The 17,058-nt window shown below is 41.6% G+C and overlaps 1 protein-coding gene across 1 annotated transcript in view; it reads right to left on the reverse strand.

The window, feature by feature from the left end:
- Positions 1-17,058, reverse strand: part of DOK7 (docking protein 7) — a 123,026-nt gene that overhangs the window by 88,816 nt on the left and 17,152 nt on the right. Inside the window, exons 3-4 of the mRNA XM_043969696.1 lie at positions 16,219-16,449; positions 12,923-13,123 (exon numbers count right to left, since the gene is read on the reverse strand). Coding sequence (XP_043825631.1) covers positions 12,923-13,123; positions 16,219-16,449 — 432 coding nt within the window. The remainder of the gene's footprint in view (positions 1-12,922; positions 13,124-16,218; positions 16,450-17,058) is intronic.

Consider the following 17,058-nt stretch of genomic DNA (forward strand, 5'->3'; position numbering starts at 1 on the left):
TGGTGCTTTTTCCACTATGTCACCTAGCTGACCCATGATGACATCTTTAAAATAAAGTTATGGAGTAAGAGGACTGGAAGAAAGGGAAAGGGAGAGGTGGAATGTGGTAAAATAGTTCACATAAAAGAAACAAGAAAAAGCTTATGGAGGGGAGGGGAAGAGGAGGAAGGAGCAGGGGAGTGAGTGGACCTTACTCTCATCAAAATTGACTCAAAGAGGGAATCGCATACACACTCAAGTGGGTATAGTAATATATTTTGCCCTGATGGAAAGTGGGAGGGGAAGGGAATAAGGGGGGAGACTGAAGGAAGGGAGGGCAGATTGGGGGAGGGGGCAGTAAAAAGCAAAATACCTTTGAGGAGGGATAGGGTAAGAGAAGATAGAAAATAGAGTAAATAACAAGGGGAGGGATGAGGATGGAGAGTTATACAGTTAGCCATAGTAATTGTAAAAGAAATGATGAGCAGGATGCTATCAGAAGGACCTATGAAAAATGTAAACCATAAACAGATAAAGAACTGATGATATCTGAATACAGACTGAAGTATAATTTTGTTAGTTCCTCTTTCTAAAGTTATTTTGTCTGTTTTCTTTCACAACCTGACTAATATGAAGATGTTTTGCATGACTACACATGTATGATTTACATTGAATTGCTTGATTTCTTAGGGAAGGTTGAGGAGGGAGGGAGGAAGAACATTTGGAACACAAAGTTTCAAAAAATCAATGTGAAAAAATATTTTTACATGTAACTTGGGGAAAATTCTAAATAAATAAACCAAAAGAAAAAAAAGAAAAAACTGAATAGTGGTGCCTTCCCCAGGGATAAGATAAGAGTATATAGGTTGAGGGGCAGCTAGGTAGCGCAGTGGATAGAGCACCAGCCCTGGAGTCAGGAGTACCTGAGTTCAAATCCGACCTCAGACACTTATCACTTACTACCTGTGTGACCCTGGGCAAGTCGCTTAACCCCAATTGCCTCACTAAAAACAAAAAACAAACAAAACAAACCAAAAAAAGGATATATAGGTTGAGACTGGCAGCAGAAAGGTCACGTAAACTACATAAAGCAAGGCACACCTGCACACAGTCACAAAATGGCACTGGCTCACCTGGCACCATTCACTGGTTACCTATCAGCCTAAAGAAATGACTGTGCCTGCTTATGAAAATGAAGTACTAAAGAGAGATTTTACAATCAACCAATTCTGTCAAGCTGTATGATTTTGCTTAATGGAAAAACAAAAAGCAGAAGAAGCCTCATCTGTTTATATGAAAGGCATACTTTCTTTTGAGGAAAATCTTTTTTGTGATGTTCTGTTGTAAGCAGAGATAACACTAAGCTGCCAAAAGTCAGCAATAATAAATACTTAGGCATCTGAGCTATTCTTCCACTGAAATCTGTTTATAAAGCTTTTATTCAAGTTCTGTTATGCAATCCCTTTTCAACCATTTACCTGGGGAAAAAAGAACTATTTTATCTAAAACAAATCAGGACTAACAACTTTGAAGCTGCCACCAAGTTAATATGATCTTAAGCCACTTTAAGAGAAGCAATGAGACCAGAAGAAGGGACATAATAAGCCTTGGAAAGAGCATTGGCTTTCAGATCAGAACACACAGATAAAAATCTTCCTCTGACACTTACTACCTGTGTAAGCTTGGACACATCAATGGCCAACTAGACTATATCCAGAGAAATTGTAACCAAGATATTACTGTGATAGCTTGAATAAATGGGGGTGTTTAGCCTTGTAAGGAATTAATTGTGACTTGGGGTTTACATAACCCTATCTTTGCTTCATTATGGTCAGACTGAAAAAATGTAAGCTTAACCAGCGCCCAGAGAATGTAGAATTAGAAAGCAAGAACTCAGACAAGCAATAACTGAGGGTCTTGATGATTTTTTTCAGGGGAAACTGGAATAATTCTGGAAACTTTTACCAGAAAAGAAACAACCAAGGTAATTACAAGCCTTATTACAAACAGAATCAGAATAATCATAGACCCTATCGGGGAGGTACAGAAGGACAGAATCAGAATCAGGGTAACTCTAGAATCCCTCAGAGGGAGACATAGGACTGACAGTGTAAAGGGGAGGAATGGACAATAGACACTGAAAATTTTATTTTTCCAGACCCTGAATATATTAACCCTCTTATACCAATCCATTCACCTCCCCAGAGTAAAGAACCCCATGTGACCCTTAAGGTTGGGGACACATTATGATTGTTTATTAGACACAGGAGCCTCTAAATCAGTCTTAGTGAGTAAACCAGACCCTGGATGCAATGCTATTGTGAACTAGACAGGTCCTAATGATTGAGTCAGGACCCCAGAAACCACTCCCTTCTGTTTTTTGTCCAAAGGTCAAACACTAGCAGCTTCTCTAAATGTCTGCCTTCCTTCCCCATTTCCCCCAGAACCCTCTCTAACTAACTGCCTTTTAACTTTACCTCACTCCCCCCTAACTGAATCTCAACTGACTTTTCCACAGGAAGGGGGAGGGCAGTTCTTAGCCATGCTGAGTCTCTGATTGGCTCAGCACACCCACATGGGCTGTCCCCATTATAATCTAGCCAGACCCATGTGGGCATGGGGAAGCTATTAGAGAAGGCTTTAGTTACTTAGTTTCAATAAATGTTCCCTGTGGTCAGAGTTCCTCTTGTTTGTTCAATTTTCTCCCAACCTACACACCCATCCTCTCTTAAGCTTTTAAGCTTACATTTTTTTCAGTCTGACCATAATGAAGCAAAGATAGGGTTATGAAAACCCCAAATCACAAATTAATTCCTTATAGCCTGAAGAAGAGAGACTTAAGAGGCTTATAATAAAATCAGCTCCCATATTTCCAGAGCTTTAAGATCTAAAAAGCACTCTCACAACAATAACCCCATGAGGTAGGTACAGTATTGTGTAATGATTGGAGTGATGCCGCCGGCTGGAGAGTTTCTATAGGAAAGCTCCACCATGAGGAGAAGGTGTCTGAGGGCAAGCCATGTGGCCAGCTCCTTGGCATCAGGAAGTGACGTTTGCTCGTGGGTACTGTATCAAAGCTACCAGCCAATTAGCTTAGAGCTGTGTGTGCATGTGGAGGGGATGTTCCCAGTTTCACAGTAGGCTTATGGGATGAAGAAGGGGTGGTTCTCTCTCTTTTTTCAGGACTCTCATGGAGAGTGGAGCTAAAAATGTGCTCTCCCTTTGATAGATAGATGAATCTAGACCTCTTTCTCTCTCTCTTCACCAAATTCTTATTCTCCTTAATAAATGCTTTAAAGTCTAAACTCTTGCTAAAGCTTATAATTTACTGGTGACCACTCATTAGATTTTAGACTAGCTAGGATTTTAGCCCCTTACAATTGCAAAGATTATTATCCATATTCTATAGATGAAGATTTAGTCTCAGAAAAGTTAAGGTCCTTGCCCAGAGCCACATATCCAGTAAGGGTCACTAATAGGGGGAATAGTTGACACTGAAACTCAAGCCCACATTTCCTGACTTGAAATCCAGAGTTATTTCTACCACACTGTGTTTACCATAAATTTTCTTTAGTGGCCAACCTGATCCTATCCCCAAAGTGAACCAGAGGTCTGAAATTATCTAAATTGGCTATGCCAACACCACCCACCAATTACTGGATCTAATCTCCAATCTTCCATATTTCTTCCCTGTTTGAATTGTGTCTTTCTGTCTATAGAGAAGGACAGATGAACATATTTGGCTTAGTTGTATTAGAGCACAAGTTTAAAGAGCTATATGACCATTTCCATAGGCAGTTGTTTAGAAGTTTGCATACTGCAGCTTATTATCTCAAAACTGGGCAAAATGCCCAGATGCATCTTTGGGATTCTGAGCTTTCACCTTTGTCAGTTACTTAGCAACAATCGGCTAGACAGAATGGATGTGATTCTTCTCAAAACCATCTTTTTGGGAAACAAGAAGAAATAAGTTCCTTCATCTTTCTGTTTGTCAAACAGAATCCTTCTAATCTGCTAAATCTGTCCTCAAATGGTCAGACTGAATACAGATGAAGTGTGAGATGCATGTGCTCTCTATAGAGAGAGATGGACAATGTTTAAGTCACAGAATCCCAGAGACCACAGGACATCAGAGCTGGAAAGGGTCTTAGAGATGATCTCACCTGACCTCTTTGTTTCACAGATGATGAAACTGAGATCCAGAGAGGATAGACCTTACTCTCAAACCTATGTTTGAGCAGAAATTCTCTCTAAAACATCCCTAATGTGCCAGACTCCTTCTTATACCGTTTAACAGAGTTTGGGCACATACACAAAAGCATTTCTCATGTATCTTGCACAGGGAAAAGGCCAGGGAACCAGCATCCAGGAGGATAGTGATGAGATGTGCTCTCTGCATATAACAGACCCCCCCCATTACACTAATAAATGGTCATCCAGCCTCCCCTTGAAGATATCTCATGACAGGAAACCCAATGCCTCCCAAGGCCAGTCAGTCCACTTCTGTGCAATTCTAGCTATTAGGAATTTGTTGCTGATATGTCATCACTCCCCCTCCTACTTTCTCCACATTTCCCCAGCAGCCTTCTCACACTGGCAGCAATGCCTCCATCACTATACCCTTCCTCTCCAGTTGGAAAGTTCTTCTCCAGAACATTCTTGTGAGGAAGCGTCCACACCAGCCATCCTCACCTCCAACTCTGACCAGCCCATGACTCCCTGGACCACTTCTTTATCTTGCCCCCATGCAGGTTCCTTCCCTCCCATACCTTTTCTGCCTTTTTTTTCTGCCTGTGATCTTTCCCAAAAAGGGCATAAGTTACTTAAGGGCAGAGACTGTCTTTTTTCTTTTATCTGTATTCCCGGAGCTTAGGACAATGCCTGGTACATACTAAGCATTTAATAAATATTTTATCTCCCTATAACTTTTCCACACTGGTACTAATCCTGCACTCTGCCAGCTCACATTCCCATATCTCTATCAAGTTTCCAAAGTATTATCCTCATAGCAATACTCTATTAAATATGTTAATAGCATATTATTACTCTAGATAAAAGACAACTTTAGGGGAAGCTAGGTGGCGCAGTGGATAGAGCACCGGCCCTGGAGTCAGGAGGACCCGAGTTCAAATCTAGCCTCAGACACTTAACACTTACTAGCTGTGTGACCCTGGGCAAGTCACTTAACCCCAATTGCCCCGCAAAAAAAAAAAAAGACAACTTTAGAGAACATGAGAACTGGCTTCAAATATCTGAAAATATGCCATGGTTAAAGAGACTGGGTTTGTTCTAAACCTAGAGGACTAAACTGGAAGCAACGAGTACAAGTTGCAAAGAGGTAGATTCTTGGCACAACATAAAGAAAAACTTCTCAATAATCAGTAGAATAAGCATCCTTAGGGAGCAGTGAGTCCTTATCACTGGCAGGCTCCAAGTGAAGGCTGGATGACCACTTATCTGGACTACAACAATAGAGAAGATTCTTATTCAAGTATGGGTTGGGTTGGTTGACCCCCAATTCTGTGATTCCAGGAAGAGGCAACAACTTGCCAATATCTAGGAAATATAGGGAATTAACTCAAAATATAACACATCCTAATGGTCAGAAGATATGAACTGATAATTCTCAAAAAAATTGCAAAAAATTAACCAATCATATGAATTATTGCATCAAATTACTGGTATTAAGAGGAATGTAAATCAAAGCATCTCTAACACTTTGTCTCACAACCAGTAAAGTGGCAAAAATAACAAGAGATGGGAATATTCCATGAAAAGCCAGATACATTAACTCATTGATTGATGGTGGAGCTATAAATTGGTCCAACCATTCTGGAAAACAATTTGGAATTATGCTAAGAAAGTAACTAAAATATCCATACCCAAAGAACCCACTGCTAGCATAAAGACTAAAGAGATCAAAGATAGAAAGGGAGCTCTCATATACACCAAAAGATGCATAGCCATATTTTTAAATGAAAAAAAAATTGCAAACAAAGTAGATACCCATGGGTTGGACATTGGCTAAATAAACTGACAAGTCAATCTAAAAGAATAATACTGTACCATAAGAAAAAAATATGAGGTATACAGAGAAGCATTGGGAAGACTTAAATGAATTAATAAAAAGTAAAGCAAACAGAACCAAGAAAACAATATAGCAACTATAATTACGTAAATGAAAAGAACAAAAAGAAATTTAAAATATGAAGGCCCCAGGCTGTGGTATGAGAGGACACTTCCCCCAACTCCTTTGTTGAGGTGAGAGAAAAGATCAGCAGATAGAACACATATAGTCAATTTTTTTCAATTAAGTGATCAGTTTTGCTGATATTTTTCTATTTTGGGGTGGGGGGCAATGAGGGTTAAGTGACTTGCCCAGAGTCACACAACTAGTAAGTGTCAAGTGTCTGAGCCCAGATTTGAACTCAGGTCCTCCTGAATCCACTGCACCACCTAGCTGCCCCCCCCCTATCTTTTTCTTTAAAAAAATTTGGTATATGGGATTACTCTCTGAGAGGGCAGGAGGAAGGATATATGGAGAAATTCAGGTGATTGTGATGTGAAAACACAAGATGTCAATAAAATTTTACTTTATAAGAGTATATCACCCATGGCACAAGAGACAATGATTTTTACAATGAACTATAAACTGAAATGTAAAGTTGTGCTGGATTTTAGTCAGTTTTGCCAATGATTAACTGTTCAGCCTTAGGTTTCATCTTGGCTTCACCTTTTTTTTTTTTTTAGTGAGGCGATTGGGTTAAGTCACTTGTCCAGGTTCACACAGCTAGTAAGTGTTAAGTGTCTGAGGCCAGATTTGAACTCAGATACTCCTGACTCCAGGGCCGGTGCTCTATCCACTGCGCCACCTAGCTGCCCCCATCTTGGCTCCATCTTGCTTCATCTAGGCCTGACTCTTCAGCTGTCAAAAATCAGGTTGTATTAATTTATCTCTAAGGTCCCCTAAGATACATTTAATATTTGACCACAAAATATATCTAGAATTTCAGAATTGGAAGTAACGCAGAACATAGAATTTGGAACCAGGGAGAGTCTTAAGAAGTAATCTTGTCCAATTCTCTCAAATTATAAAGAACCTGAGGACCAAACAAAGACAGTAATTTGCCCAAAATCACATAGTGAATTAGAGGATGTGCCAAGACTAGAACCCAGATCTCCAGACTCCCATCCCTCAGGGATCCACAGCATGTAGAATTTTTCCATTAAGGTCCAATCAAATGGTTTGCTCAATTAAGCCCAGTGCCATTTAGATAGCCATCTTATATAAGAACAAGTCACAAGATATTCCTAGGCAGACAATTCTATAGCTGGAAACTAACTTCTGTCCAGGACACCTTATCACCATTCTTTGCAAAAGGGCAGGGAGCTGGAGGACAATCCCACTGCAGAAGGCTTTGCCAATGATTTATAAAAGTGTTTACATCCTAGGACTTGTGTCTTGGGAACAGTGAATGCAGCTGGTTCAATAACATTCAGCATAACGGGGGTGGATTTATAGGCAAACACCAAGTGAGAGGCCCACGGTATCTGCTGAGCTTAGCACTGAATGTTAGTGATGATGTCAAAGCCAGGCACAGTCAGGAAAGGGGCTTCTCACTGCCAGAACTCTCTCAAGCCATGTGCCTTCCAATAAGCATCTAAGAGAGGGACAGCATTCTTGCAGCTGGGAAAAAAAAGGAGACCACCTACACCCAGTAACAATTTTAAATTCAGGCATCACTAGCAAGGGCTAGCAGGCAGGCAGGGCCTCCCATTAACCTTTAATAAGTATAGGATACAAAGAGGCCTAAATGTGGTGCTCACTACCCTGACCCAGCTGCCAACACCCAGACCCAATCACAACATGATCAAAATAATTCACAGATGGATAGCACTTTAGGCCTTATGAATTGCTCTTTTCCCAACAGCCTTGTGAGGGAGATAATTAATTACCAAGCATTCATTAATTACCTGCTACATCCAAGCACAATGCTTGGTACTCGGGGTACAGAGGCAAAAATGAAACAGTCCCTGACTTCAAGAAGTTTACATTCTCTCTGGAAAGATAACATGTAAGAGTGTCATGAGAGATATTTATACCAAGACCCAAATCAAATTTGTATCAGTGATTTCAAAGATAATGGAAGCAACTTAGTCTCTGTACCTTCATGTAGGTGTAAGAGACCCAGGAGTCAGAAAACCTGGATTCCAGCTTGGCTTCTGTAACTAATTAGTTGTATGACCTTATACATGTCACTTCCCCTCCCTATCTCATACTCTTCAAATAAGGCATAATGGAAACAGCCCTGAACTTGTCATCATAAGATTTAGGTTCATAATCCATCTCTGCCTTTTACTAGCTGTGTGACCACTGTTACGTCATGTTACTTCTCTCAGCCTCAGTCTCCCCATCTGTGAAATGAGGTGCTTGGACTACACAATATCCAAAGACACTCTGGGCAGTTATGTAGCGAACTGGATAGAGTATCAGGCCTGGAGTTAGGAAGACTCATCTTCCTGAACTCACATCCAGCCTCGGACACTTACTAGCTGTGTGACCCTGGGCAAGTCGCTTAACCCTGTTTACCTTAGTTTCTTCACCTGTAAAATGAGCTGGAGAAGGAAATGGCAAATCACTCCAGTATCTTTGCCAAGAAAACTCCAAATGGGATCACAAAGAGTAGCACAAGACTGAACAACAAATGATTCTAACTTCTATTCCTTGCTACTGGGATCCTCGATTCCTTTAATAGACATTTCTACCATAAGCAAAGAATTCAAATATACTAGAATTCAAGGGAGCAGACAACAGACAAGGAGATTTTGCCCTAAGTAGTATGGTATGGTCAAAAAGACCCCAGGCTTCAGGGTCAAGAATCCCAGGTTTAAGCCTAAGATCTAGCCCCTTACTTGTTGTATGTTGAAGAACAACTTGCTTCCTCTCTATAAGCTTCAGTTTTCTTTTCCATAAAATAGAGATGATCCTCATTCTCCAGACTTCTTCCCCTGTCCCCAGGCAGGCTTCACACCCCGGTCCTCTCCTCTGGCTGTCGAGGCACCCAAACCATGCTCACTTCACTCCCATTTCCTCTCTTCAGTCTCCATATCTCTCCATCTCCTTACCAGCATTCTTTCCTGGTATTCTGCACCCTCCCTACCTTCTGAAGCTTCACTGGCTGCCTCCCATGTCTGGAATTCTCTCCCTGCTTGTCCCCACCTCCTGGCTTCCCTCAAGTCCCAACAAAACTCCCCTTTCTACAAGAAGCCTTTCCCGGTTCCCCCAAATGCCAGTCCCTTTTCTCTGTCATTATTTCCAATGAATTCTGTAAACATCTTGTTTGCAGGTGGTCTCCCCCCACGAGATTTCGAGCTCCTTGATGGTAGGGACTGTCTTTGACTTTATTTGTATCTTCAGCACTTAGAATATAGTAGGCACTTAATACAGGTTTGCTGACTTGACTTCTCAATTCGACTTCTATGCTTTTGTTCATGCCAGGATCAGTTGTTCAAATTCTACCCATCATCCTTCTGGACCCAACTCAAATCCTGCCTCCATGATTAAATTTACTCTGACTTGAATCTCAGACTTGGAAAAAAGGGCAGAGTTTGAGTAACCAAACCCATATCTAAGTAGGAATGCCCTCTACAACATCCCACACCCCAATGAAGGTTTCCACTAAACTCACTCCTTCACTCTCTCCTGAGATCCCCCACTCTACTTTGGGACAGCTCTTAATTATTAGGAAGTTTTCCCCCTTACATCGAACCCAAATCTACCTCTCTGCAATTTCTACCCTTCATTCCTAGCTTTCTCTTCTGGGGGCAAACACTAACAAGTTTTCCACATCACTGCCCTTCAAATATACAAAGACAGCCTTTGTGTCTCCCCTAAGAATGTTCTTCTCCAGGTTAACTGGGTCCCAGTTTCTTCAACTCATCTTTGTACTGCATGGTCTCCAATTCTTTAACCATCCTGGCCCTTCTCTTCTGGATCAACTCCAATCTGTCAATATCTTCTCTAAAATGGATATCCAAAACTACAGTTTTGACCTTCTAGGATTCTACAATGCCATGAGTCTTGTCCAGTACTATTTCTATGTCTTTGTTCACCCTATCCCAAATGCCTGGAATGGACTCTCCTCTGCGACCTCAAGCTCTGTCTGTTGAAGTCATACCTTCCTTCAAAGTCCAACTCACAAGTCACCTCTCCATTAAGCCTTTCCTGACTTCTCTCTGTCCCTCCCTCTGCCCCTCAGGACAAACAATTTCTCCCTTCCCAAATTTTTCATGGCATTAACCCCCTCTCCCTCTTATTGGACTTATTTGGACACACACATTTCTCTCCATTAGATAATGTTTCTTGAAGAGAGGGTGTGTGTTACATGTGTCTTTGTATTCTCACCATGTAGCATAAGACTTTGCATAAAGCCTCATCACAGGATTTAGAATGAGAAGGGACCTCAGAAGTCATCTAGTCCAACTCCTTCATTTCAAAGACAAAATAACAGAAGTTCAGGGAATTTAAATGAGTTACCCAAGGTCACACAGTAGTAAACTATGAGAGGCAGAATTTGAATTCAAGTCCTCTGATTCCAGTCAGTGTTTATTATGCTATACTCTGCATGGTAGGCACTTAATAAATGCTGATTGGAATAAAAATCCTGAAATGAAATTAATTTGACTGTCATGTTGGGCAGTTATTTGAATTTCGTATTGCTATTTGACTTATAAAGTGGAAAAGATTTGGGGGTTAGAGGACCTAGTTGGACAAGATAATCTCCACATACCCCAGATCCCTTACAATTTTTAATTCTATTAACTATAAAGTTCTTGGAATTACAGGTCACATCTTAGATTTCTTTTGTCTGTCTCTAAGTGGCCAGCATGGTACTAGATACAAGGTATGCCCTTAATAAATGATGGGATGTTGCTGATGTGAGTTGAAGGCAAAAGCTGACTGCACTGTTTCTCTAGAACAATAATATCACATAGGCTACAAAGAACATGGCCAACATATATCTATTCAGTTCTTTTGCAAAGAAAGAAATAGGTGACTATTCTCTAGCACCACATACCCCACACTATGCTTTGTTGACCAGGAACTGGATTAATCCTGGAAAGTGGTCAAGTAGACCTCCCTCATTTTATAGATGAGGAAACTGAGGCAACTTGCCCAAGCTAGTATGCAAGAAAGCCATGATTCACACACAGGTCCTCTGATTCCAATTTTGGTGCTTTCCTTATTACACAACAACCTTCTTCCACAAAGGATACATTGTAATGGCGGACAAGTGAACACAGCAAACCCACCCACTTTTTGCCTCTCGTAGCCCATGCCTGCCAAGCTCAGGTGCAGCTGAATCTGGGTGCCATGACAGCTGATGCATGCACGGGAACCTGTGCTATCTCATGCTTCCAATGCCTATTTTTGTCAAAGCAGCCAAAGGCAAAGGTCATAAGGGAGCGGAGGTGCCAGAGACCTGCCCCAGAACACCCAGAGGAGCAGCAGCCATCAGCACTGCCATGCTGACCCTTCAGTACCTGTTCTGGCTTCAAACTCGTGGTAAAGCAGCTTAAAGAATTGGAGGTGGGGCTCCCTGCACCTCCACCCCCAAAGGCTATTTTCAGCCTCACACCTCAGGAGCTAAAATTAGGAGCGAATGTTGGAGACACAGTCAGGAGCCTGGGGAACTTCTCTGGAGCTCCATATCCCTGGAACCTACCCATGTGTGCCTCTTATTCCTATGGTCTGAGGAAACTCCCATCCCCTCATTTTACAGACGAGGAAACTGAGGCCCAGAGGTTGAGATACAAGTCTAAAGTCATCTGAGATAAGGCAAGATTCAAACCCATCTTAATTCCCAAATCGGGTCCCCTCCTCCTGTCCTGTCTGCTCCTCCCCAGTAGGTGTTCCATGAACCTCACTAAGAAGTTTGAGGAATATGACTGCAGAAGAGAGTTTATGCTCTGCTGGCACAATTTTTGAGAACATGGGCTCACCTCTATGCCACAGGGAAGAATATGATTAGGAAATATGTTCTTTGGACTAAAGGAAAGACAATGAATTACATTAATTTAGTAACTGAACCTAAAAGAGATAGGATTCACAGCATCCATGGAACAAGAATGATGACTTGTGAACAAAACAAGACAAAAACAAAAACAGTTGTACTATAGCCAAACATAGTGCTTCCTTGTTTGAACTACTAAGAAAAATCTTAGAATGAATAGTCTCAAAATATAACATAAAGTGTACATACATGCCTACACAAAAAACTCATATAAAGCCAATTCCTGGTTAACTGATGGAGGGGCAGGAAACAGAAAGAATCTCAACAAGTAGCTAATCCAAGTATTATGTATATTTGACTGTGTAATATGTTTTTTCACTTGAAATATGTCCCAGTTATGCCTGATTTTCTCGGACTTCATTCCAGACAGAAAAGTCAAAGCTTATTGTGAAGTCCAAACTCCAGAGATCCGAATAATCCAGTCAGTCCTCCTGCTGTGTTCCACTCCTGAAACCTGACCGTCAATCATCTTTCAGAGAGATACAGGGATGCAGAATTCCTCTCTACGCCCTCAACCTTTCCTGACAAAATGAAGTATTCTGGTTTCTCTGAATACAGAATAAAGAGAGGGAGGTAGGATGTGAACAAAATATTCTGTGTGCCACGGACAACAGTCAAAGATGTCCATGAAATAAATATCTGAGTAGGTGTTGACTATTCAATAAATCAACAAGTGAGATTTGCTGGGAAAGGGGTGGGGATCTCTCCTGCACCACCTCCCACCCCAAATTACCAAGAGCTGATTATATTCATATCTCAGCACTGTGCTTTTGAAAAACTCCAATTCACCAAGAAAGTAACACACCAAGGAGCCTATTCAGAAATTCAAAGTGGATGAAAGGTCTATACCACGAGCCCATCATACTTACAGTACCCACACCTGGTCCCGCCTTCGAAGATGAAGCCATTTGGCACGGCCCCATAACGCCGCAGATCCGACAACTTCCACTGACCCATGACAGTGGGAGGAATGTCTTTAGCCAGCACCAGAATATCATTGCAGAGATGAAGGGTAGCCAGTCCACTTTCTAGCTTGGTGCCCGGTGCCACAGCCACATGAAACCTGTGGACTATGGGGAAGAGATAAGCATGAAGGACAGGGGAAAAAAGACCACAGGAAAAAAATTGATCACCCCTTCCTCTAAACCACGTAGGTTGTTAAGACTATTAAATAGTCGAATTTCTATAGAATTTTGAAGTTTGCAAAGCGCTTCTGTTACAATAGCCCTGACAGGCAACTAGTGCAGGTGTAATTATAACTTAATTTACAGATGAGGCCAAGAGGGATTATGGGATTTGTCAAAGGTTACATGGCTAGAATGTGGCAAAGCCAAGGTCAAAACCTTCTTCTACTAACCCTGAGGTCCAGTGTTCTTCCCACCACGTTACTGATGAGGTACATAAAATGCTAGACGGGATTTTAAAAGGCTGACAGTTTGGGTGTTCTTCTGCTTGCCTAGAATACCACCTCCCTCCCTACATATCCAAATTTTACCCATCCTTCAAAGCTCACCTCGGGTTCTAAGTCCTTCATAACTTATCACTCAAATCCATATATTCCCCATTTCTTTCCACTAGCAAGACTTGGGCTAGCTTCTCTCTAACAACCTTGTCCAGACCTCAAATGGGAGCTATGGGAAAGTGGAGAGGGTCTACATAGGTCTCTGTGGTTTAGGGGAAGGGCAGGGATACAAAGCACATGGCTTAACCCATAGGTCATGTACCTGGGACAGCTGTGGTGAACTTCATAAACTAATGACTCAGTGGAGCAGGTAGGAGGCCTAACATAACCACATCCCATACTTGGAAGAGACATTCCACTGCTAAGTAATGAGAGCTTCCTAATAGCCATTCAAAGATGAACACTGATGCTTAATGCTATACATTTTTTAACTACTTGCTGACTAATGCTGAAAAAGAAAACAAGGAACCAAGAATGGTTCTTGAAGGTTGGCATATGGAAGGGAGCATCTCCTTGGTATCAAGAGCTATATATATAGCACAGGACAAGGAGTTAGAAGAATTGGTTTATATTCCCTATCATTCCTTAGAGCAGCTAGATGGCTAAGTGGATAGAACACTAGTAGCCTGGAGTCAGGAAGATCCAAGTCCAAATCTGGCCTCAGATACTGAGATAATATTTGAAAAGTGCTTAGCACAGAATCTGACACATAGGAAATGTTACATAAATGTTAGCTAGCCAATCAATCCATTGATGATTCACACTGTCTGACACTGGGCATATCAATTCCCCACGCTAAAACTGGTGTTTCCCTTTATAAATTAAGGGCATTGGACAACATGTTTTCTAAGGTCCCTTCTGGCTCTGGCATTGTGTTTTATGTTGTTATTTACTGAAGAATGAATACTGGTCTTCTCTTTCTCTGAACTCTACTACATTATTAGTCAAACTATAAAATTTAACAATCAACTCTCTTCTGTCTTGTAGTCTTTTCTTTTTCCATGGATATTGATAATTTTATAATCCCTGAAGGTAGAGAGCATACCTTCTACTGTATTTCCCATGCTGCTTAGTGCCCTTGGTGGGCATATGCCAATTTAAGGGGTGGGAGTACAAGGGGGAGCTTTCTAAAAAGACCCAGTGACTCTAAGAACCAGAACACATCAGGAGCCCACAGAGGATTTTTTTAAAAACACATCAGCTGGGGCAGCTAGGTGGCACAGTGGATAGAGCACCGGCCCTGGAGTCAGGAGGACCTGAGTTCAAATCCAGCCTCAGACACTTAACACTTACTAGCTGTGTGACCTTAGGCAAGTCACTTAACCCCAATTGCCTCACTAAAAAAAAAATTTTTTTTTAATTAAAAAACACATCAGCTTCTTTTTTCCAGGTTTGTGGTCTTAGACTAATATGGAGCAGGGGCAGCTAGGTGGTGTAGTGTATAAAGCACGGGCCCTGGATTCAGGAGGACCTGAGTGCAAATCTGGCCTCAGACACTTGACACTTACTAGCTGTATGACCCTGGGCAAGTCACTTAATCCTCATTGCCCTGCAAAAACAAACAAAAACAAACAAAAAAATATATGATGGGGACATGTTCTTAAAGTGGTCTTCATTAACATTTGGTGTCCAGGTATGGGCCCACTTCCTCATTCATCACACTGTTACCTGAGGGCTGTCTTTCCCTGGTCCCATCCAAACAACCAAATGCTACCCCACTGCTGCTTGGAAATGAAAATCTTCCTAAAAGCAATCTAATAATAGAATGGGCTGATTTGGTGATGGAGATGAGGAATGGAATTAAGTTCCTCATGACTGGACATCTTCATGAAAAAGCTGGATGACTGCCTCTTAGGAATTCCGTAGAAGGGATTCTTGTTTCAGGGAAAGGTAGTTTGGACTAGATGACTTCTGAGGTGCCTTCCAGCTCTGAGATTCCATAGCCAAACAGTACCCCTATAATCTTATTTACAGTACTATGATACTTCAAGTACAAGGTCAAGGTCAACCTTGGCTCGGCTGAGGACAAATGATGTCCAGTTCCAAATTGCGACCATCCAAAGGAATGAATGAGTTCTTTCCTTAAAGGACAGCTCATTGAAGGCATTTGCCTCTGGTGACTCTGTGGTAATCTGCTTTCCAGTTTGACTACATACTAAGTTTTCTCCTGACTCCCTCCTACTCTGCTAATGAGGGGAGAAATATGTAGGATGGGAAAGTGGAAGGAATAGTAGATTAGATGGCAAGAAAACAAAGTTCCGGTCTTGACATGCTCCCTATGACCTTTGGTAAATCACTTCCCGACTCTGGGCCACAATTCTTCCTCTATAAAATGAGGAGTGCTAGACTCTTCCAGGTCTGATATTCCATGTCCCATCTAGAACAACACAGCATTTCTTTCCTTATGACTAAATGACAACTACACCCAGTTCACTGAACTTGGTACTAAAGAAACAAAGATGAACCAAGACACAGTCCCTTTCCTTTAATGCCCTAAAGTGAGAATAAGACAAATTACCATATCTATAATTTGTAGTGATTTGGGTAAGCACAGGGATGGTCCATATAGTGTGAAACACTCAAAAAAGTAAGAACTCTCCTTCTATGAGCAAGAATGGGCTTCATGAAGGAGGTGGCCCCCAACCTGAGCCTTGGAGGAATGGAAAAGACAGTGAGGAACAAAAGCAGAGAAAACTGGTTTACCTTCCCCCAAAGAGTAACGGATTCGGATATCCCAGGCATACATTGTGTCCTTGTTTTCAAAACCCAGCATCACAGCCTGGGACAGGCAAATGATGGCTAGAGTATGAGTCAATCCCTCGTAGGGGAGACCAGGATCAAGGCCACAGATGTCCTCCAGAGTCACACTGCTCCTCTCCTTGTAACCCTTGGCTCTCTCAGATTTGTCCTTGTACACCAACATCAACAGGCAGTCTAGAAATGGCAATCAAAAAATAATGGAAATAGAAAAAAAGCTATTAGAGAATGAACTATGAGATACTAATATGCAAAAAACATTTACTGAATACCTACTAATCTGAGGTCCTGTACCGAGAGCCATGGGAGATACCAGTTCAACTTATTAGTTAAATAGATAGACCCCTTGGTCTCCCAACCCTAACTTCAAGGAGATTACAACTGAAGAGGGAGAATAAGATAGCCCAAAAGGAGAAGAAGTAATCATATTTTAGGAAGCTCACCATCAAATAAGGGTGAGAGGACACATGAAGAATAACTACAATATGAGTCAAGTGTGTTAAGTACATAAGAGGTACAAATACAGTGCTATGGGGGTTCCAAGGATGAAGAGATCACTATTAGCTGTGGTAATTAAGGAAGACATCATGGAGGGGGTGATATATGAATTGGACTTTGAAGGAGGGAAATTGTGATCTAGAAAAAAGTGCACTGGCCTGAGAACTCAGAGATTAGGATTCCTTTTGGAGCTCACCTCCAACTCAGTGCGCGGCGGGGGGGGGGGGGGGGAGTGACACTTTTTCTGGGCTTTAGAGAATGAGAAGGTTGGACTATCTGACCATCTCT

The sequence above is a fragment of the Dromiciops gliroides genome, chromosome 6 (assembly GCF_019393635.1).
Source record: "Dromiciops gliroides isolate mDroGli1 chromosome 6, mDroGli1.pri, whole genome shotgun sequence".
NCBI lineage: Eukaryota > Metazoa > Chordata > Mammalia > Microbiotheria > Microbiotheriidae > Dromiciops > Dromiciops gliroides.